The sequence below is a fragment of the Mchenga conophoros genome, linkage group LG6, assembly GCF_057382185.1.
Source record: "Mchenga conophoros isolate Kocher_MC1m ecotype Shallow Benthic linkage group LG6, M_conophoros_male_GT1.1, whole genome shotgun sequence".
NCBI lineage: Eukaryota > Metazoa > Chordata > Actinopteri > Cichliformes > Cichlidae > Mchenga > Mchenga conophoros.
Genome location: NC_140531.1, coordinates 25,613,625 through 25,637,965, shown reverse-complemented (window position 1 = coordinate 25,637,965; position 24,341 = coordinate 25,613,625). Strand labels below are relative to the sequence as shown.

General features: G+C 40.1%; 1 protein-coding gene across 7 annotated transcripts in view; it reads right to left on the bottom strand.

Moving 5' to 3' along the window:
- Positions 1 to 7,744: 7,744 nt before the first annotated feature.
- ptprdb (protein tyrosine phosphatase receptor type Db) overlaps positions 7,745 to 24,341 on the bottom strand; it is a 157,231-nt gene continuing 140,634 nt past the window's right edge. For 5 of the 7 annotated variants that reach the window (XM_085277015.1, XM_085277019.1, XM_085277016.1 and 2 more), the window contains 11 exons: positions 23,247 to 23,422; positions 21,505 to 21,528; positions 19,737 to 19,856; positions 19,151 to 19,305; positions 17,324 to 17,609; positions 14,800 to 14,978; positions 14,589 to 14,715; positions 12,752 to 12,877; positions 12,506 to 12,660; positions 11,257 to 11,392; positions 7,745 to 11,162 (listed from right to left, as the gene is read on the bottom strand). In XM_085277015.1, the coding sequence (XP_085133141.1) occupies positions 11,094 to 11,162; positions 11,257 to 11,392; positions 12,506 to 12,660; positions 12,752 to 12,877; positions 14,589 to 14,715; positions 14,800 to 14,978; positions 17,324 to 17,609; positions 19,151 to 19,305; positions 19,737 to 19,856; positions 21,505 to 21,528; positions 23,247 to 23,422 (1,553 nt within the window). In that variant the 3' untranslated portion in view covers positions 7,745 to 11,093. The remainder of the gene's footprint in view (positions 11,163 to 11,256; positions 11,393 to 12,505; positions 12,661 to 12,751; positions 12,878 to 14,588; positions 14,716 to 14,799; positions 14,979 to 17,323; positions 17,610 to 19,150; positions 19,306 to 19,736; positions 19,857 to 21,504; positions 21,529 to 23,246; positions 23,423 to 24,341) is intronic. The other 2 variants (XM_085277020.1, XM_085277018.1) reach the window with 1 other exon arrangement.

Below are 24,341 nucleotides of genomic sequence, written 5' to 3'. Positions count from 1 at the left end.
AATCTAATTGAAGATACATTTCTTATTTGCATAGTTTGAGTTGTAAGCCAGTTATCGTTGTCGTTGTCACTATAAAGCTTTAAAAAAAAATTAGTGCATCATATGTCAATCTGTCACACTTAATGACTCGATTATTTATTGTTCTAACTAATCTGTCAGAACTCACAGGTCAGCTCAAACTTTAAGCTATAACCACAGTTGGACTGGCCATTGGGCATACCGGTGGGCCGATGGTGATTTTTCATTTTTGTTTGCTTGTTTTTGTAACGTATAAACAATGAAAGGTGGTGGATTAGCCAACAATAAAAGACACAAAGCTGGAGTTATTCTGTGTCTTTGCTGCACAGCTGCCTCTTCTTCTCTCATTCTCTCCCCTCCCTCTCCTGTTGCTACTTCAATCATGAAAACTGATCAATGATCAGCTGATCGTCTCTTTTGTCTGTTTATTGCCCACTTTGCGCCAGAAAGAGGAAACCAGCGGATGTCGCGCTAAACAACAGCAGCACGTTTAATCCTGATCAGCTGTTGTTTGAATTTATTTAATATTACTTTCTAATATCAGCTGATGTTCGCTGGAGCCACAGCTGTAAAAGCTGCTGGTCATGATATCGGTTTGGATATCTGGTGAGAGGGAAGCATGAAGATGATACACTGTATACAAATCATACATATATATCAACATGACCGTGTACATCACTGTCACAACTGGTCAATACCCGGGCCGATCTTTTGTCCCAGTCCAGCCCTGGCTATAACTTATTTAGGAATTTCAGTAACATGCATTAATAAAATTTATGCACTCAGTGCTTTCTCTTTACAATACGTTTCACAGTCAGTCAGGAAGTGCTGAATTACTTTTCCTCTATTATCACACTATCAAGTGTGACAGGATAATGGGCAGAGTTATTTAGGTAAGCCAGACCTCTATTTGCACTTGCTTAACCTCTCACAAAGATGGAAGTTTATTTTAGCTAGACTGCTTGGTTTGAGTATTTCATAAATTGCTGGGATTTTCCCACACAACCGTCTCCAGGGTTTAGAGAGAATGGTCAGAGGAAGATGAAAGACAAAATAAATGGCCGTTCTCTTGGTGAAAAATGCCTTGTTGGTGTTAGAGGCCAGTGGAGAATGACCTTTGAGCTCATAGGAAGGCAACAATAACTTAAAATAAATGCCCAAGGTAGGCAGAAGCACATCTGCAAATGCACAACATGTTTTTGTTACAGCAGCAAAGACCACATGTGGTGCCACTCCTGTCAGCCAAAAACGGGAAACTGACCTACAACTCACACCAGCTCATCAAAGTTGGACAATAGATGATAAAAAGAATATTCCCAGGTCTACAGAGTTTCTGTCTTGAAATTCAGATACTGGGGTCCGAATTTGCACGGTGCAACAAACAATGTGAAAGTATGGATCCTTTCTTGTATCTTGTATCCATCCAGTTCAGGCTGGTAGTTGGGGTGTAATGGGATGGGGCATATTTTCTTTTGCCTATCAGTTGAACAATGTTTAAACAACACAGAAAAAATTAAGGCAGTTCTGAAGGCAAAACCCAGTACAAAAGAGGCAAAACAGAGAGCACGGGGATAAGTGTAATGATGTAAAAGGCCAAACAAGGGGAAGTGAGATGATAGTTCATAGCACAGGCAAACATTAAAACATTGGTGATTTAGCAAAAGACAGCTCTCAAATGTTCCCTCAGAAAAAAAAAGGCTCATTTATTTTCTGTGCCTATACTGAAGTACGAGCCACACATGAATAAGCATCAGCTTCAGCTCTTTCCACTTATTGCCTGAATCTGTTTTCTAATATGACTTTAACAAGACTAAAAGAATAGCACAAAGTCCCGTGAGGCTGCAGTGCTCATTGCACATCCAAACACATTATTGCTGATAAACTGCTGGATCTAAAGCACGGAGATGAAAAAAGAGAGAAAAAAGGAGAAAAAATGTTGCTATTCTGAACATTTTTCCATTAACTGGGGAGTAAAATGTTTTTGGTATGACCAGAGGGTGGCATGAAAGGCTGTCTGTCTGTACAATGACCATATTAGTACACCAGACTCAGCTCTGCAGTCAGAATAAGTTAAGCTGCTGTAAAATATTGTGATTTAATTACTATATTATTATTATCTTGGTTTTAGAAACGCCTCAACAGTGGCTTATGGCTGATAAGGCCTTCGTGCCATTCACATAATAAGAAACACATTAGTTTAAAGAGGAAATAAGAAAGGAATCATTTCAAAGAAGCAGTTAATTAACCAGCAGTAAATGAAGCTTTCACAACAACCACAGTAACTACCACACCACAGTTGGCCTAGCAAAATATAACATCTCAAAAGGAATCAAATAAATCAAACTTAGAGAAAGAGAATCGTTACAAGAGCTGAGCAAATTACAACACTAGAAGAGATAATCGCCCATGTTTTCGTCTTGGATCAGTATTTTTCATCAGTCACAGGTCGAATAACTCACAGGGAAATCCCCCCCCCCCCACACACACACACACACAGACACAGGAATGGGTCTGAATCCAGAGGTGGAATATTGGAGTGAGGGGGTGCTGTCCAGTGGTTATTTCAGTTACTGCTGCCTTCCTCTCACTTTTGGCATCGACGAGGCATTTTGGCCCAGAGAACTGCTGCTTGCCAGATATTTAGCCTTTTTCGGCTTTTTTCTTTATGAACCCCAGAGAGATGCTTGTCCAGGAAAATCGTGGGTGGGTAGATCAGCAATTCCTGTAATACTCAGGCCAGGCCATCTGGCACCGCTTAAATCACCTTTCTTCCCCATTCTGAAGCATGGTTTGAACTTCAACAGGTGGTCTAAACCATGTCTTCATGCCTAAATGAACAGATGTATTGCCATGTGATTGGCTGATTGTAGATTTTTGTTGGCAAACAGTAGAGCAGGTGTACCTAATAAAGTGGTGTATTAACATGAAATGTAATTGTCTCCACGTACGATGATATTATTGTTTTGACTGCTGCCAGCGTAAAGATGCTTTGAAGGGAAAAACTGTGGAAAATCACGTTTGTTATGAGCTGTAAAGGCACCTTTGTTTGCCCTTTTGTGGAGATTGAGTTGCTATTAGCGTTGCTGTTTTGCTGAAAATGTGTACAAGAAAATACTCACCTGCATCTATTTCCTGCCTGCTTTTGCTGGAGCCCATTTGAAGGTGCTCACATTTATAAAAAATAATAATAGTTTTACTGTTTGTTAATTTAGTTTTTATGACTTAGCTTGCTAAGTCTTGTCGGTGGAGTTTGTCTGAATTTGGTTTTCTGTTGCTCCTGGAATAACAGCCTGTAAGCAATATTTTATTTTCTTGTAGCCCATAGACAGTACTGACAACAGTTCTCAACAGTTACAGTGTATTATTAATTTTTTATACAGACATCTCATAAAATCTACACATTATGCATGAATTACTGAAAAGAATGGGACTTAACGCTGCATATTCACATTGCTCAAAATAATTAAAGGAACACTTTCAAAGCACATCAGCCTTCAATGGGGAAAAAATCATGCTGGATATCTATGGTAAATGGCCTGTATTTATATAGCGCTTTACTAGTCCCTAAGGACCCCAAAGCACTTTACATATCCAGTCATCCACCCATTCACACACACTGGTGATGGCAAACTACATTGTAGCCACAGCCACCCTTGGGCGCACTGACAGAGGCGAGGCTGCCGGACACTGGCGCCACCGGGCCCTCTGACCGCCACCAGTAGGCAATGGGTGAAGTGTCTTGCCGAGACCGAGACTGTCCAAGCCGGGGCTCGAACCGGCAACCTTCCGATTACACTCTAAAAACTATTGTTTAAGCTCAACAAAAAAAATTAACGCAACAGTTTCCATTACTCTTTTTGAGTTATGATAACTTATGTTGAAATTCGATTGAACCAACAAACTATATTGAGTTACGGGAATTAAATTATCCTCCATAATCAAAGGTGATTTTAATTACCATTTACGTAATATTTGGTAGCTTAAAAACATATTTTTAAGTTGTTTACTCATAAAAATTATGTTCCTCCAATTACTTTTTCCACATTATTTGAAATGATTTTTAAGTGTTATGTAATTAATTACAGCAATTACAAAAACAATTTTTTAAAGTTCATTATTTAAAATATTAAGTTGCTGATTTTCATCATTATTAACATCATTTTAGCTTTCTCTTATTTTTTTTATTGTAATAGCTTTTAAGAAAGGAATTCATTCAACATTTTTTTTATCAAATAACTTTTTTATTTTTTAACAGTAGGCATTTCAACACTTTGTATTTAAAAAGTGAAAATAAACCAGAAATTTAGATTTATACCATCTCAGCCAAGTTATAGTATATGCCTTTATGTATTTAACACCACAGAAACAAATGTGTTCAATTGGTAAAAAATCTACTTAGAAAACATTTTGTTGCAGTAATACTTCCATGCAAGTGTTCAGTAAATGTTAACTTTCAATGCCTACTAAACTTTACAAGATCTTGCATCTTTCTATTACACAATGCAGCAAACACCTTTAAGATCAATGTTACACATACAGGATTCAAAACAGTTAACAATTTTTGAAACAGAGTTAACATCTTTAACATAATGATGGTTCCATCAAGGTCAAGGAACAGCTTCTGAACAACTTCAAAAGTATATTTCAGATCCTTGCATTAGCTTAGATTGAGAGCATATATTATGCCCATGAGCAAAACACAGCACCTTGGGAAATTCTGGCCCTCCATGATTTTTGTTTCCTCCACCACAATGGTTGCAGTCTTATGGTTAGATCCAGGGGTGTACCGGTTACTGATGATGGCAGTTTTCATCACCTGCCTTAAGTTCTTCGGTGTCCTTGTAAAGCAAATTTTAAAAAATAGGTTAGTGAATTATAGATTAGACTTTTATACTTACTGAATCTTAATGAATTCAGATGATCAATGGAACACACACACACACACACACACACACACACACACACACACACACTGTTGAATTACTTGCACCAAACTCCATGAAAAGGTCCTCGTCCTTCTCTCCAAGGAAAGTGATAAGGCAGCAGATGGTTACTTCTCTGCATGTTTCAATTGTATTGTGCTATTTAAGAAAAAATAAAGTATGAGTATAAAATACATGGGTGACTGCCAACAAAGTGCATTTCAAAGCTACCCAAAGTCTAAATAGTTGTCCTACCTCAAGAAGCATGTCCTTGATCTGCCTGATTCTCACTCCTTTAGCTCCTCCCCTTGATAAAATGACATCCATCAGTTTTGGGGTGCAATGGTCAAGTGTAGCCATTCAAGGCTTACAGTGGTTATTCTCTTGAACTCCTCCTTTATCTGTAGACCACACAAACAGAAGAATTAAACCTTGCAGACTATTAGCTATACTGCATTAATGAATGCTGTATTACATTATTTAAAGAGGATAGATGTGATCTAAGGCTACCCCAAGTTTTGAGGGAACCAAAACAATCGTGGTGAAGACAAGGGAGACTTCCCCACCATAACCGTGGTGTAATCTCTAATGTTTTAGCAACCCTGTTTCTGCAGAGGTTTCGAATTTACACATTGTTCACTCCCAGCCCATTTTGTAAAAAATTAGATTAGATTAGATTAGATTAGATTAGATAGAACTTTATTAATCCCTCGGGTGGGTTCCTCTGGGAAATTCGATTTTTTTTTTTTTATTTATTTTATTTTTTTTGTGTCCCAACTTAACAAAGCACTAATGATCCTAGATTATCACACTATACTAACTGCTTACATAAAGTCTTGATGTTAAGTAGATTCACATAGCCTATGCCAGAATAATGCTATTGGAATGACATTAACAATATTTCACACAACCTGATTTTTCAAAAAGAAACAAAGATAACTGCAGCTCTTAAGATCAAGAACAATACTTACTTTAAGCTGTATCACAATAGTAACCAAAATCATTTACAATGTAATATTACATATAGGTCATGCAAATTTTATAAAGACATAAAATAGGTGAGCCAGGGGGGAAAAAGAAGCCTCTAGGTCATCCTCTGACAAAACTATTCACAGCTTAAAGGCTTCTAATTTTGGTAAAAAGAAAAACAAAATCAGCCTAAGATCGAAATTAGATTGCACTGTGTAGCAAAACTTTAACCACGCTTTTCCTAGCCACAGTTGCACTCTCTAGCTGAAGACTTTTGTCAAATGAAACTTTATAAGTCTTATCCTCTGCTGTGCTAAAGTTTAGAATGGCTAGCATTAGCTACATGTGGTAGTGCAAAGTATTTCCTTATCTGTATGAGCATCACATCATACACAAATCCACTACAGGTGACTAGCACAAATGCTTTGCTTTGGTAGAACTGTTATTTGTAAATGAAATGTTACTTACCTTGAAATGTCTTTTACAAAAGCTTGCACCATGCAACGCAACATGTGTGAATTTGCCCGGGCTAGTTAAGTCGGTAGGGGAGGGAATTTGAAATCAGAAGTTACAGTGGAAAAAGAATAAGTTATCTATTCAATTTCTTTAAGTAATTACAACTTGAATTTTATTTTAAACCCACTAACATTGGGATTTAATTTCAAATTACATATAAAATTAATTTAATGTAATTACCAACATTATTATTTCAACACAACCCAAAAAAATAAAGTTTGCAACTTAGAAGGTCTATCTTAATCAATAAATTAGAATTTTTATGTTGCAGCCATGGATTTAATCAAGTGGTGGTAAAAGGCCTGATGAATTACTTTTTAGAGTGTACAAGGCGAACTCCCAACTCTTGAGCCACGATCACCCCACAGCCCATATCTACACTGATATGGGCTGGGTACATCGTCAGATGGAAATGAAAATGGAGGATCTCCTACCTGACTGAGCTCCTGGGCAGTCTGAGGTCCAACCTGGCTGGTGGTTGAACCGAAACATAACATCCCACAGCCACAGGTTTTCTATTGGATTTATGACAGGCGAGAGTGGGGGCTGGTCAGTGGTACCAAGGCACTGACTGTCAGCACCGCCATGGGGTCTGTTAATGTGTCTGAGGATTTCATCCCAATACCTAATGCCTAGCCTATAGAGGTCTGTGTGCCCCATGATGAATATGCCTCCCCATCCCATCAATCGATCATGCTGAACATTATTCACAGTCATGTGTCACATGTGCTCAGGGTGAACTTGCTGTAAACAGCACAGGACAACATTCAGGGTGCCAGGCACAGGCCTCACTAGAGGACATCCGATCCTTAGGTCACCCTCATGAACTTCCTATTGCACTGTTGTGTTCGTATTGTTTTGTTCAGTCTGCTGTTTTTTTGCACACTTGCACTTTATGTAGTCCTGTGTTGATCGTCTGTTATATGTAACACCATGGTCTTGGAGGAACACTGTCTTGTTTCCCTGTGTGAGGTACCACTGTACCACTGATTGAAATGACAATAAAAGCACTTGACTTGACGTCTGATTGTTTGGTCAAACACATTCCCACTTGTGGCCTGCTGGAGATCTTCGTGTCATTTTTCACTAAAATCACCATCCTGCAGTAGCTACGTAAATCTATAGATAATATCAATCCCTGTTTCAGGTCTCGGCAGTTCTGACTAGATTCTGTATGTAAGTGGTTAATTAAAATTTCCATGTACATAGACACCAACAGATTTGGTGTTTTTGCTGATTTATCACAGATAACCTTCATTTGTAGCCCAAATTTTGAATTCAAAGGTTGACTCAACATTTAAAAATGACAGCGGTAACAGTCATTTTCACTTGAGTTTATTTGTAACAAATGAAACTTGTGTCGATAAAGAACAGAAATCCATACAGACCTGTTTTTCAGTTTTCACGCGCTCCGAGAACCAATGTAAGAAAATAAAAAGCACTTGTTGACTCGGAGCAGAAAACGGAAACAAAAAGGTTTACATGTACAGACCAATTGGAGGTAACTGATCCCAATAACACATCATATTTTCATTTTTTTATACAATTTATAAACTCCAGTTTAATCCATCTACATGATACATCAGGGTAAAATAGAACACTTCGTTTTGTGAAACTTCTCTTTTGTGGTACAACAAATCCACAATGTGATGTATTGCACATACTGCTGTGCCATAAAAACTGTGACTTGTGGTGCATCCTTTTATTATATCGCTCTGTATATCTGATAAATCTCTATTCATTCTTTGCCGTTATCATCAGTTAATTCATTTACTTTTACGTAGTCATCTATTTATGCATTTCAATTACTCTCTGTGTTTTGTGTTATTTACATATACACAACCGTGTGAGCATTGCAGGGTCCATCTTTGCTGAGTTCAAGTAAGACTCCTTTTTTTGAGGGGGGGAGGCCGGGGCTATCGGAGTTAACAGGATACTAAATATTAGTGCATAGTACAAAGAGAGAAAGTGCAAGTCTTCCCGTAACAGGTGCGACCAAAGGGGCATCTCGAAAGTGGTACCATGCATACAAACAACAACAAGGTTACTTTAAGATGGTGGAAAACTGTCAACAATCCCTCATATGGCCGAGAGTTAATGGGCTTACAAAAAAATGAGTATATACTGTAGGTTCTGTGTCAGCGGAGACGTAGCACCTGAACTTCTCTCAGCCTTCGTTTTTGAAAGAAAAGGAAAAATGCGGAACAGCAGAATGAGGAACACAGATGACCCACTGTGACTGATTTTAGGTAAATGGCTTCAGCTGGGATACTTAAGCATCCTCTTACGGGCTGATGCTCCTCCTTTCAAACAGACTGACAAAGAGCCATTCAGCTTTTACAGATTTCTATACAGCCGAGCAAGTATGACTTGTTCGAGCCAGCTCAAAGTCTGCACCAAAATTTCATGGCGGGTAAAAGAAAAGTGTCCGTAATGACAGTATATCCACAAAGCCTGTGTAAGGAAAAGATGGAAAGCTTGACGTAGAACCTTAAAAAAACGATCAGTCTGTCTTGCTAATAACCTACTTTAAAACCACATTTTTTCTGCAGTCGAGTCTCTTGTAACATATGCTTATTTTCTTTTGAATGAAAAGAGATATGATGATGCAGTTGCTGGGTTTAAAATGTGAGTACGACTGTCCAGCCTACACAAACCCTTCCATTCAAAATTTCACAGCCAAAAACAACAAAACAACAACAAAGAACAAAGAAAAAAAAGAACAAAACAAAACAAAAAAAATCCCATAAAATACTTTTTCACATACTGTAACATAACAAAAACACACACACACATTCGGTTCACACAAGCATACATAAAATACACAAAAACCCTTTAAAGTAACTTTATCAAAATAGGCGTGTAATATAAGGCACTAGAAATCTAAAATTAAAATACTTATTAGATGCAGTTTGTAATATGACTTCGATCATTCGTTGCTCGCCGTGACACAAAGAAGGATGACATCATCTACTGGACATGTGACTTGATTAAAAAAAAAAATCGACTTCCTAAGAGGTCAGAGGTTATTTCTCTAACACTTTTATATGGTGGAGGGAACATCAAGTGTAACATCCTTGTGTCTGGAAAATGATGCACCATCATCAGTATTATCGTCGTCATCATCACCGTCATCATCATCATGGCATATAACTGCAGTTAGTGACTTGACACAAAAATATATAATACATCTACTTATTGCACACTGAATCAGACACAGAGAAAAGTCAACGGTGAGCATTCCAGTAAGAAAATTGTTCTCCTTTTCCCATCCCTTTCCTGCTCGCTCGTCTCGCTTTCTGCTTAGGAAATCTTAATGAAGCTTATTTGGACACCTAATATTTTGTCTGCTCTCTGCGCTTACTAGCTTCAGTCGTGGTCCGCCCAGCTTTCTTTCGGGCTACGCGCAGAACAACGTGGCGGGATTATTCTGGGGACTTTCTGGTAGCAGCAGTGCTAATACTGTACCCCGGCGGGCCCTCGGGAATTGAGAAATTACCGTCTTCGTGTCTTTAAACGTCGCAAGTGAGACAGTAATGAGGCTGAGAGTCCTGTGTGCATGCGAAACGTGTGGGTGGAGAATACAGGAGAGTGACACTCGATTTTTTTTCATAGAACTGTGAACATTTTCCACACTAGATTTGATTGTACACTTTAAAACAGTACCGTATCACTTTAACAAAAGAAAAAGAAAATGGCTACAGCTCATTGGATTACACAGAAAAAAAAAAAGCAACTTTGCCCATGTATGGGCAACGGTGACAAAATCATAAACCTATAAGAATGGAAAAACAGAACGTGCCATATGGAATATCCAGTTTTTAAAAAACAATATAGTCACATATTTTTTCTAGAAAACTAAATTAATGTTTTACTTTGCAGTATGCATTTTTAGACCTCAGTAAACCTTCCCTTATCTTAAATCGTGAAGCATAAGGTTGAACTGGTGGTGTTTATTACTGTATGGTAGAAATGTCTTCTTTTTCATTCACAGGAAACAAGAGTCTGTTTCCAAAATAAGACAGAAAAAAACAACCCACACTTCTTGTGTCTTTTTTTTTTTTAAGTTGCGTGTTCTTGGTCTTTTTAATACTCTGTGCTCTGTGTTTTCAGGCTCCTGTTGGCAATTCTCTGGTGCTTGATATCCCAGTTCTTTCTTGTCCACGAGGTTTCCATAAGATGGATTTGTAGCTTCCTTCTGAACTGTCCTCGAGATAGAAAAATCGAAATTTCCTGTGACAGAAAAAAATGCTGTAGCTGGGTCCCGTATTTAGGTTGGTGATGCTACACTGGTGGAGTTCCACACCCAAACAACAAAAAACGCAATCTGGGTGCTCGGAAAAGCACTGAAACAAATAAAAAAAAGAAAAAATCTATATTTGATCAAGTATTCTGATTGGAACAGTGGTTGAAGTTGCTGCTTCAGACTGACCAATGGGTGTGTTTGGGCTGAGGGTGGCAGGAAAACACCCTTGTCAAGCAGGTTGCTATGGCTCAGTTAGAGGTGCTGTTTCTAGGTACGGATAAGCCGATGGTCCCCCTTCACTCTGCATGCAGTGGCAAAGTCTTCATACCTGCACATCGCAACCTAGTGCATTTATTCTGGCTGTGCATAACATGAGAAAAATGCACTCGGTTGAACGTGCGCATGATCGACAGCCACTGGGTTTATGTTGCATAGTGATCAAAGCTTCCCAGGTACTCCAGACTGGCGCGGTAGCAGAACTGGTACTGGTCCTAGAGGGAAGCAGAAGAATTGTGAAGAAGAGAAGAAAGACTAAACGAACATTCAAGTGTTCTTTGAAGACGTGAAGTGGTTTAGAAAGCTCACCTCTGTCTGAACGGTGGCTGGTCTCTGGGTGCGCAGCATCTTGACAGTCTGGAAAATATCCACCACTCCCTCGTACCTCATCCTCTCTAGCACGATGCTGAGGGTGATGAACACACCGGTCCTTCCTACACCAGCACTGTTGGAGCACAGGTGGAAACGTATTCAGAGCTGGAAATACATCTCCTTATGTATGCATCATGCACTAGCTCAGTTTGCTACTAGTCGTGCCAAACCGTTATTCTGAATATTTGCTCACACGTGGTGCAGCAAGCGGTGGTGGTGCTTTATTAGCGTATCAGCAAGAAAAAAAGTCCAGTGCTGTGAAAAACTATTTCCCTCTTCCTGATTTCATATTTTTTCCAATATCGGTCACAGCTAGGTGTTTCAACCATCAAAGAAGTTTTAATATTAGACAAAGAAAACCAAGTAAATACAAAATGGACTTTAAAAAAAAGGTTTTTGCCCAGTCTCTTTCTTATTTTTGAATCATGAACTCTGACCTTAACTAAGGCAAGTGAGGCTTACAGTTGTTTAGATGTTTTTCTGGGTTCTTTTGTGACCTCTAGGTAATCAGCATGGTAATTCTGTTAGCCCTGTCATTCCTAGGATGGTTCACTACTGCTCTGAGTTTTCTCCATTTATGGCCTTCACTGTGGTTCCCTGGAGTCCCTAAGCCTTAGAAATGGCTTTGTAATCCTTTTCAGACTGATAGATGTTAGTGACTTTATATCTCAGCTGTTTCTTTAGATCGTGGCATCATCTGTTGTTTTTTTTTGGGGTTTTTTTGGGAGATCTTTTAGCAACATCACTTTGTCCGAAAGGCTCTATTCAAGTGATTTCTTGATTCAACTGGTTTGGGAGTAATCAGGCCAGAGTGTGGTATTGAAATTTAACTCAACTTAGCTTCCCAAAAAATGGATTTTTTCACAGTTAATCTATCATTTAACTACTTTTTCACATAGAAGCAGGAAGGTTTGTTTTTTCCCTTATTAAATGAAATCATTATTTAAAAACGGCATTTTTCATCTATCTTTGTCTGATATTAAAGCACTGTATATATTTAACAGAGAAGTGGAATAAATTTAACGTAAAAGATTCCCCAAGTCTTTACTCAAGCAGAAACAAAATGTTCCAAGAATCTCTCACAGGTCATCTGGTGAATTTGTAGGTATTCTTTTTTATCGAGTCTGCACAACTTAATGAACAATATGTGAAATGTTGAGATATTTGTAGGCAGCCTAGACCTTACCTGCAGTGCACAGTAATTGGCCCGTCCTGGCCAAACTGTTCTTTAGTTTTATGCACTTGGCCAATAAAATCAATAAATCCTTCTCCTGACTTTGGCACTCCTTGCTCGGGCCAGTCTGTGAACTGGAACTGACGAACTGTCCGTGACTGGCCATCCTGGGTGAAAGAAAATATGGTAATTTGAAACTCAGAAAATTCTGGAAGCCAGTACAAATTAGTCTGTCTTGCTCACAGGCTGACGACTCACCCTGGCATCAGTGACTTTGAACTCTCTCAAGATGTACTGGGGCATGTTGTACTCAGCCATGGGATCCACCACAAAGTACTGGTACCTGGCTGAGCGCTCTGCAGGCCAGTACTGGTGACACTTCTCCTGTAGAGTACAAAGGCTTCTCTTCAGAGCGCTGCATCATATTTAAAGTACTCAGTGTGTGAGGAGAACCATTTCTAGGCAATTTATAACGGAAATGTCACCATAACTTGTGATATTCATTATTAATTTCAAGACCATCTCAATGCAGATGAGATATTATGTTCACTGAATTAATACTGAAAGTCATATCACTCTCACTGTGCCATGCATAATGCTTCAAAACGCCCAAACATTTATTATATTTAATTCATTATATTAAATTTTTGATAGATTTACCCCCCCCAAAATTGCAAATTCTTAATCACGAAACATTCGCTTTTCCCCTATTGCAGGCATCAAAAGCTATTCTGCTGCCCATTTTAAGAGGACATTGTTATTCACAGTTCCGTCCTCTCCTGATGTAAACTTCTGCAACAACAACACATGGAGCTGCTCATTATGCTGCTATTCAGTCAGCCCTTCAATATATTCTTTTACTGAAAATAATTAGCTCAAATGACAATATATTGTGTTACATGTTATAGTACACGCTTAGGCACTTAATCAAGGGAAAAATGTGGGTCTATTGTTTAAAAGCTGCAGCTAGCCCAAACACATTTAATTAATGTGAGTTTCAAAGGATTTGTAAATTCTTTGTCTAGTTTTTAGTTAAGAGCTTGTACAGCTACACACATCTCCATACTGGTAATTCTCTGGGCTCTGAATAGCCGAATAGGATGGTCTGCTTTCCTTCTGTGAAGTGACATGCTTTTTTGTTGTTAACTGAAGTTATTTGTAACCTCTTCAGGTTCCTTTGGTCTAAAATATAAGACTTTATAGAGCCTAACAATGGGAGTGGAAATCAGTCTATATGTTGTTGTTGTTTTTATCTTTAACCATTCTATCGCGTGTGAAAATCAATATTTGTAATTACCACCTTTATTCTTCAACACAGACTACTAGGCAAGCTTTGTTGTTATTTCTTTATTTCTACTTTAAGTAGTCTTCACGAATGGATCTCTGAGACTCTTTGGCATATCACAGTCTTTTCTTTCTCTTTTCCTTCCTTAAGAGGAACTTCTTGACAGCAACCCTTTCACTGAGACCATCCTGATGAAGCTTCAGGTAACAGTGGGTGGGTCGTCTGTAGGGCCAGATGCGTCTCTCAGGCCCTGTGTCAGGTCTTTGCAGCATTTTTTTCCTATTTCTCCAGGACATGACTGTCAGGTGCTAACAGGTTTTCAGTTAATAGCCCTTTGAAAGCTGCCTTGTTAGTGCAAAAAAAAGCTATTTTATGATAATGGGCTGTGTAATTTTTTGGCATTTTCTGTAATTTCAACTAAAGAAATTGGAACAAACTGTGTTTTTGTGATGGGTTGTTAGTAACAAAGTGCCTAAAGCTACAATTTAAAATTGCTTCTTTGCTAAGCTGCTTTGTGTAGACCCAACACTGGTTCATCTCTTGAGTTCAGTTCCTTTTTATCCTTGAACGGTTCATAGGTCAGTGTTAAGTAGCTCAACATTCCTCTGAAATGGTCAAGCACTGGACTGAAAATGAGTAGAAAAGCTGCCAATGTCCAAAGGAAAAAAACCAACATGTAGCTCAAGACTTTTGCACAGTACTGTGATACGCTAATTAAAAAGACATTCAACCAGTGCAGCTATATGTTTTTATCCTGCAGGACCAATGCATGTATCACATTTGAGTGTGTTTGAGTGCATTTATCCGTACCCGTCCCATTTCTCTCAGTTTGGTTAGCATGACAACAATGGTGGAGTTATGTTCCCACAGCATCCTCCAGTAGTCCTCTGTGGTCTCAGCCAGTGGGCCCTGGGTTGCTATATAGGCCTTCTGCTGCCTATAAACACATGGATAAGTATAAATGAAAATAAATTTCTCCCCATGCGTGAGAACATTGTAAAGTGACTGATGTTAAACTGACCTGTATCCATCAATGAAGCTGGCATTGATGTAGTCGGATCCTTCCACTCCTCTGATTGGCTGCAGACACACACGCGTGGTCTCGTAGGGCATGATATTCACCAGCCGGTTTTTGAACTTGTTGCACGGCAGATTGGCACTCACAAACCGTGATGTGTGGGCCTTGGCACTGGCCAGACGCTGAAATATAAGAAATAAAGGAAATATGCTGTAATATTGTGCAGATGAAAATTACAGAAAAAGAATTACAAGCAGCACTGATGAGAGCACTGAAATGATGGCGAAATAAAAAAGGACGGATAAGCAAGGAAGTAAAAGAAAAAAAAAGTACTCTTTTAAAAAGCACAAGGTTTGGTTTTTTATTGGACAAGTGGAATTAGAAAACCATCTTTAATCTGCAGGCCTCAGGATATTTAGTCAGACATCTTCAACTGAATCAACACAGCAGGGCCGATATAGGGGACGAGGGCAGCGGTAGGGAATGGAACAGGGAGAGGAAGGAGAAAATCAAAAGTCAGGGGGCAGGAAACCACAAGGCCCCACACTGTCTCAACACACACATGTGAACCACAGTTGATCCAGTCAAAAAAAAAAAGAAAAAGAAAAACTGGAACACACACATTCATATGTGGATATGTGCAGACAGGCAGCCGTAAGTACATGCAGTACACTCGCTCACACTCGACCACTGGATGACACGGTTTAAAAAGAAACACAGAGAAACAGAGAATAGGCAGAGGGAAACCGCAGACTCAGGGGGAAACAATGGGGTCTCATGAACCCAACGTCTACCATCAGCGGCTACCGGAGTGCTGTGGGAGAAACAGCAGTACCTTATTTTCTTACAGACAGACTGAGCTGGAAAATCCCCACTAATCACAAGTTCACCAGTTCATTCTGGGTACTCTGAACCCAGTTTCCAGCATCAACAATAGTAATTCTTCATGTCATTTGGTTTGAATTTGACGCGGTCTTATCAATAAAGCCTGGCAAAAACAAAGCTTTTCACCGCTTCGATACATGCCAATATTTTTCACCAAGGAGAAAATCATGCCCTCCTGGCAAGCTCCGAGAACTCCACCAATAAACTCTCTGTGAAAAGAAACAAAAACACGGCAAAATGCAGCCAGAAAACATTCACCTCTCCCTTTTCCTCACACGCTTGCTTCAACTTTGTGATTTTATTTGAGGGACATGACGCCTCTCTTACACGAGAAGTTCCAACCTTTTGGTGTTTTGTTGACGGAGGTGGAAAGTAATCTTTCAGACGGTGGGCTGTGATATACTACGCGAGTTCAAGTGAGATGAAATATGGTGAGTGGGACAACCCCGCCATGTGTTTCACATCAATCTAAGGCTGTGAAAACAATACAGCGAGCGCTCAGTTCATTGTCATTCTGAGGGGAGCGCTCCTATTAGAGGGAGGGAGGACAGCTGGGGCATAGGATGAGGGAGATTGCTCAGAGTCACTTTGTGTTTACCTTGCCCTCTGATTGTCTGAGCAGACACAAGCCATTCCTGGGAAAAATTAAGCCACCTGCTTTCAACGTATACCTGTAAAGCTACAACCGATTCTCTCTTTTTCACCCAGCCAGGCCAGTCAGGTCTGCAGAGAACTCATCTGGCATGAGGTAAACAACACAGTAAACAAAATAACAACTAGAATATAATGAAAATAACACTTCCCAGCAAGACTTTGAATCCCTTATGTTCTCACTGCGATTGTTTATGATGCCTACATTTGCTGTTCTCACTTTATATTCTAATCAGCTCCCTAAAGTTTTGAAAAAGCTGTTATAACTTCCAACCCCCTAAGATTTTATTACAAACTTCAACTTTCTGGCCTACATTATTTGGTCTTTACGTGCATGCCTATCAAACTTCCCAAACTGCGATGCTTTCAGAAACCCTCAGAAAAGCTAACTCTCTTACCTTAGATTCAAAAGGTGCAATCCCATAATCCCCTTCAAATCCAACCATCTATATGAATCTCTCAGAGGGGGATTGAAACTGTAAGAACCACTAACAGCCCTGGGAAAGATGCTCAGGGGCTATCAAAGTCAAAGCTTCCTGAATTAAACATTCTGTATGTCATTTTAGACAACGTTCTTCCCAAGCTTTGGTGGTAAGAACCATCTTCCTATGAAAACCCTCAGCATGGGACCTGAAGTGCAACTTTGTTTTTTGGTCAGTTATGGCTTTCAAGGTCAAGAATTAAATATGAAATATGAACGTTTGCTCTATTCTTTATATGGACAGAATGGCCAGTAGGTAAAGTCTTCAGACAGTGATTTATCCCGCTGGATATCTCTGAGCAGGCCCTGAAGATCTGCAGTGCTTCAAAGATGCTTTCACTGGCTCTTACTGTTAACCTTTTAGGTGGCGAAGGGCAAGAAAAAGACAACTCGGCCTTACAGAAACCAGTGAAGTGTTACATTATTATCATGAATCGGTTTTATGAACCACCATAAATCTGTAGGGCTTAATTTTATAGCCTTCGGAGGAACAAAGTGAATCCTCCTCACCTTGAACTCCAGCTCCATGCCGGTGACATTTTCTCCTGGTTCAATCTGCGTCAGCCTCTGGATGTAGGAGTACAGGTTCCTCGCAGGGACTTCGGTGTTCCCGCAGGTCACCGCCTCCAGCAGTGCATCGTGAATGAAGATGTACTGGTCTTCCGTCTGCACCATGTAGTTCCTCTCGGAGCGCATCAGCGTGACATGACCGTAGATGTCGATGGTCTTCTCATGCTTGATTCGCTCTGTCATGGCATCAATCACAATGAAACAGCCAGTGCGGCCCACTCCAGCACTGGAAATAGGAAAAGAGAACCAGATAGTGAGGTTATTTTCTCACATAAACTGCAGTGTGTGCGCTGTGTCCTAATACCTGGTGCAAATCTGTCCCCGCAGAGCTCAAACATAACATGCTTTGCCTAAATCAGCTAACTATCATCGAGATCCCAGCCAGCAATATTTCCGTCAAAGCAGGTAAAAATTGACATCAGCGATGAGTCAGCAACACTGTCTCGCTGGCATTAAGAAGATATCCTCCCTATCGACACACGATCCGGAAATATAATACCGTTAGCTGCCCACCCAAACACTTCACATTTTTGCTGTGCTAGTAAACGGTGAGACAACCTGACCAAGCAAGTTTGTGCAAGTGAATAGAAAATTCTTTATGTGGTTAAATGAATATCGGTGTGCATGCGCGGGAGCGTTGTCGAGGTGAGATTTGGTCCGTTGTTTGATACAGAGGTTGGTTGAAATGTAAAAGCACATTATGATGGAGTCTTGCCAGGATAATTAAATTTGACTGATAATCCTGTTAGATACTCCATCTGACTGCTACGGAAGATTAGGAAGAGCTGCTCTCCTGCCAACCTTCTCCGCTGCATCCCGCCCCCGTCGCTCTGCCTCTTTTTCTCCCCGATAAGTACCCTCTCACGCCAGCCCCGACACTTTTTCACACTCACATTTGTCCTTTTCTTCTTCTTGGAAACCATTTTCTCTCCATCTTTCCTTTTCTTTAATTCATCACTTTCATTCACTGTGTCCTGGATTTGACCTCACCTTCTTTTTTCTCACTCTGCACACATCTCCTCCTCTAACTCCCAGTCCCTCGCTACCTTTCCCTCTCCATCATTGTCTCAGCCTTACCCCCTTACCCTCCTTCATTCTCCTCCACATCCATACCTCACTAATTCTTCCTCCCGAGAGTTTCTGCTCCATATTCCCACTGCCCTGCTCTATCTTCTTTTCTCTGCGATTGCCAGTAAGAGCAAACAGAAGCTTCATTCGAGCTCTGGAGCTAAACGCTGTGCCAAGCCCGTAATGACAAGCTCCCAGAGTCTCTTCTCCATCCAACACATTGGCCTCCTGCTGCTCAGACAGCAGCTCATTTGAATATAAACTTGTGAACCCAGATGTACCCCCAGCCTAAATGGTATATTGTCAACTGTGAAAGCTAATTATGGAAAATAGGGTCAGCATGGTAGCTGATGATGGAGATGAAGGAGGTTGTTGTGGGAGGAATGTGGGTGTCTAAGCCAGCCAGGATGTTTGGGGTTTGCATAATTGCAGGTCAATCTTATTTTACTTCAGCGCCTCTGAACTATTTTATACAAGCACCCTTGGACTCTTGTTGATTTTCGCCGACTGCCAGGCTTTTGAAAATGTTGTTAACTCATAAATGCCAAAATAACGCATAAGTGTTTCATGCAGACTCACAAACACACAGTCACGGAGCAGACCTGTTTCCTTTATGGTTGTGGATGGATGTCATAAATAATTCTGGTTCAGTGAATAATAAGAATGGATGAGCCGAACTGAAAATACACAGACACATACCTGCAATGGACAACCATGGGTCCCGCATCTGGAGGATTGCAGGCCTTGACCCGGCGAAGGAAGGCCAGGAAGGGGGTGGGATGTTCAGGCACCCCGTGGTCTGGCCAGGCTGTAAACTGGAAGTGACGGACTTCACGCTTCTCATTTGAGCCACTCTGGTTGAGCAGATTAGACGTGGGGTTAAATATAAAGACTTAGTTATTCTGTAATTTTTGTAAATGTCCACAAATCCCATTAAAAAAACGTAAACAAGCATGTCATGAGCTGCCCAGGCTATCAGGTTTAGTCTAGTTTATTTTAAAAGAAATCTGCAGGGCACTATAGTTTTTGGCAAACACTGCTCAAATATAAAGAAAGTGTATTCGTTGGCACTCTCTTCAGCCACTGATTAATACGCTGATGTGGTTTGATCACTCATTACAGCAGCAGGATGGTTTATAGTGTGAGCTCTCAGAGCTAGCTCTAAAAATATGCTATCCAACCATGCTGGGAATGAAATTTTGTTTATAGACCTGCAACGAAGTATGTATAAATATTTGAACAGATCAATTACGCACACTCCATTATACATGCCATGTTTCAGTACCTTGTAAAGAGCGAAGGTCCTGACAGAGTAGGTGGCCAGCTCCACTGTGTCAAGCAGAGTGACCTGGATCAGGCCGTAGGTCTCTGTGCCACGTGTTGGCCAGTACTGATCGCACTTCACCTAAAATGGAAGAGGGGAGAAGCTGTGAGAGACGAAGAGCAGGTTTAATAATTCTTTGCAAAGATTTTGGTGAAAGAAAAGAGAAAGAAAAGAGCTGACGTGACTTTGAGTGCATGTGTAGAGGGAACAAAAAAAAAAGAAAAGAAGGGGGAGAGGAGTGCTAAAGCAGATCAGTGAGAGAATTTGAGAGAATCAGACAGTAATGTACATACAGAGACAATCCAGCACATGAAAAGGGGTTTTAGTAAGTGTGTGTCTGTGTCGGGTGGGGTGGGCGTTTGATCATGCTAGTTAACTGCTATAGGTTGGTGGGCTCTCTCAAAGATCCACACCAGTGCTCAGAAAAGCCAAGAGATACCGAAAACTCATCCTTCACATATTCGATGCTGTACGTTGCTAATACATCGCAGCCCCACAAATCCCTACATAACCAATCGTAGCACACACAAAATCCCAGCATCCCTATCAAGCAAAACACTTTGATTTCCCCTGCACCCGGCAGTCATATTTGTAGTTCTTCGATTCGGCTTCGGAGACCACAGAGGAGGGAGGAAAAAAAAATCCCAGAGGAGATGAGGGGGGGCTTGGCAGAATCAGGCCAAACCAAACGTTATGTGCTGATCCCTCCAGTCCTCACATCAAAGACTGCAGGGAGCTCAGCTCAGCTTGCTCTGCATTCCACTGCTCCAGACTGGGGATTATGCGTTTTGGCCCGTGATGTTCAGGCTGTAATTACAGCTTTTCAACTGTTGTTTTCCCACCAGACCTTGAGAGACTGTGGGGACAGGAACGGTTGCCTGTGTAAGGAGGAGGGGGGGCTCACACTGACAGAGCATAAACAGGATCGCAAAAAAAATAAAATCCCTGGTGTGAAGACTATATTATCCATTGATTTATGAGGCTAGCAGCATAACTGTGCCCTGTTCTAGCGTGGTTTGATTGGTGCTAAAAGGAAGGATGCTGGCATCGTTCCCACAGTGGGACCATCTGTGATCATCTGTGCGCTTAATGCGTAAACACATAATGGTATAATGTTGAGAGGTGTTAAATGAGATTAAATAATTTTCTCCAACAAGCAGCCCACTACTCACTCAAACAGTACGTGCAGAGCTAGTGGGCTGATAATAAACAGCTAAATATCTTCAAATTGAATGTTTTCATTTCATAACGCTGTTTATTGAATTTTGACAATTTACAGCTTCACAAGCTCAACACAAACTTGCTCTGCAGTGGAAAAAAAACCCAAAAAACCCAACCGAAAAACAACCAAAAAATAAACCTTATGACAATGTGGCCAGAAAACAAGGACTACTTAATATACTACACAGTCACAAGACAGGAAGTGGAGGAAAATGCCCATTGTGGGTGCGATCATGCAAACCATAAACACTTATGTGCACTCTTTATGAACTGTATTAAAAGCAAAAAATAACATTTTTAACTAGTTAACTATGTGGTCAGTTTACAATACAATTTTTGCATTATCATCCAATGCATTATTTGCTATTGCTTGGAGAAAAAAAAGAGGAGGTGGGGAGGGAGCAGAAAAACTATAACAAAACGGGGGATAAAGGTAAGGAGAAAACCATGAGAAGTGAGTTTGTACTTATAAAGGGATTTTAGCAAAGGAGAGAAAGAGAGATCTTGCCTTAGAGAAGAAATAAGAGGGCATCTGAGGGTCAAACAGACACAACAGAGACAGTTGGAAAAAGTTGAAAAGGAAACAGTGTTTTAACACAAGGCACAGGTTAATAGGAAAAGAAGCACAAATGGGAAGAAAGGATAATTTTCTGAAAAGGTCTTTGGACATAATTGGTTAACACTTCAGTCATGATTCATACCTCAAGCCATTCATGTTCATTTTACTCTGACATGACATTCTCATTACACTGAATTTTTACTCAAGTGCACATTCTGTTAACAATAGCAAATGCCTCGAAGCCAGATTATTTTCTAATTCATTACTTACCCCAATTTAGCTGTACTTGTAATTCCTCCAGGTCTGGTTCATCAATCCACGCTATTTTTTTTGCCTTCTACTCTGATACACTACACGCCCATTCTGACTTCCCAAGAACATTTAGCTTGATCGTCATGCACTAAATGTTGTATTCCAGCGATTCCTCGCGTGTCCTCTTTTAGCCTATTCTGTTCACTCCACCTACAATCTATTGTCCTCGTGCATTCAAATAAAATAAAATGAAATAAAATAAAACTCATGTCTTTTTCTAGTCTCTCTGTATCTCCTCACAACATGCCACAACACCTTAGCTGTAATTTAGCTGTTTTGCATTTCTCACTCATTATGTCACTCTAACCATCAGCTATATATACACGCCTCCATCATGACAGCTTATGCATTAGTCGCACGTTGCACATAACTTGCTTTCTAATGTAAAGAAAAAATACTGACGATACCGATGATGAAAAATGTTTGTCCGTCAGCATGCCTGCTAATGCTGAAAAATATTTAGGAGCTCACTAACAATATTTCAGTACTAATTACCAACAAAACGACTCTTTTCCCCACAAACTTTAAAAGTTAATTCAGCCACAGAACATTAGCTTCCAGTTCGGAGTGACTGGACAGCATTGCATATGGTATAAAACAGCAGCTTTTGTTGGCCTACACATTCTCACTAACAAAAAGTTTAATTTAAGTTTCAATGATTGTGATTTTGTGGATACCAATTTAGACACAATTTTCATTTGAAGCTATCCAATGAAAACACCAGCCAATATTACCGTATTATTATCAGCTTATTGCCACAATAATGTAATAATAGTAGAAGTTTTAAGCCAAAACATTTTCTTGTTACCACCTTAACACATGGCGACCACAACGCTACCAAATAGTTCTACCTCACTGGCATCCTTGGTTTATAAATGTAAATATTAAGTTTACAAATTGTTAATACCTTTGTATTACTTGCTTAATATCTTGGTTATTATATTATTATCTGATTATGTTGTTATTATGAAACTATTACCCTACTATAAGAACATTACTGAGCTGTAATGGAGGCTGCGATAATATATTTATTGTTGCAGATGAACTCTATATATCATATTCTTTTCAGCTTGTGAAAAAGTAGATGCTTCATAATCAAAGACAAATAGATAACCTCATTAATTTTAACCAAACGTGTAACTTTTCTCCTATTTTATGCAGTGGACCTCACAATAGAGCTTACCCAGTTCTTATACTACATTTGATACATTTAATCCAATAATAAAACCACAATTTTTCTCATCTAGCCTTATGCTTTATCATGTCCTGCTCTAGTCTTTGGCTTCGTCTGTAATATTGTATTTGTACTCATTCTCTGTGATGCTCTCTCTATTCAGCTCTGCAGTCGTGCACACTCCCACCTTATTCCATTTCCTTACCCGTGATTTCTCTTCCAGCTTGGTCATCATGATGATGTTGGCTGTGTGCTGCTCCCAGACCATCCTCCAGAAGTCCCCGAAGGTCTCGGGAAGGGCGCCCTGAGTGGCAATATAGGCATTCTGACGGCGGTAGCCATCAATATAGTTAGCGTTGATGTAGTCACTGCCCAGGACACCTGAGTAATAAGAGAAAAAGTGGATGTTATTTAAGGTGGAGAAAAGAATAGAAACACATGTGTGCAAGTTGAATTGGAGAATGGATTAGATGGAAAAAGCAAATAAGGGAAAAGACAGAAAAACAGATGGGAGCAAAAGATACAGGCGGTGATGAAACACTCAATTCTAAGTCTGTATGCTGAGAGTATGGGAATGATGCATGGCACCGATTGCATCAAATTACTGTCTGCAGATGAACCTGATTTTTATTCTGTTCCATGTTGAAATAATCCAAGTCTACTACTATAAAGGCAGGTTTATGTGCAAGTAATAAAGGGTGAGGATCATGTGAGGTCATGGCAGGGAGATTAATGTTTTCACAGGGCCCAGAGGCCTTTGGTGTTGGATTGTTCAGCCGTCTTGTTTTATAATACATGCTAAGACGATCACGGGCCTAATCTGAGTATACTCTGGATGTGTCGCTTTGAATGGCAATATGACTGTAAGGCCGTCTCTGTGTAAGACTCGGCTGACACTGCTTGTCCTGGAAGGGATTGTGTGTGTGTGTGTGAGAGAGATGTGAAAGACTGTCTGTGTGTGTTTGATTTAGGATCAGGCCTGCTCATCTAGGGCCTAATACCATAATCCCAAAAATCACTGAGTCACAGCTCAAACATGCACATGTACGCCAAAAACACCAAAGTACACACACACACACATACACTCAGGCACACATGCGTATGTTCAGCTGTGACCCGATTCTGCCGAAATGGGACCTAAAACTCCTTTTGAGCCTTCAGATGGCAGTTTACGTTTAAACAGATTGAAATCAATGAACAAACAGCAGGATGCTGACAGGAAGAAACTCCTGCAGCCGAGTCTCCTCCCGCAGCTTATTTTACGAGCACGAATCAGTCCCATACAGTTGTAAAATCCCAC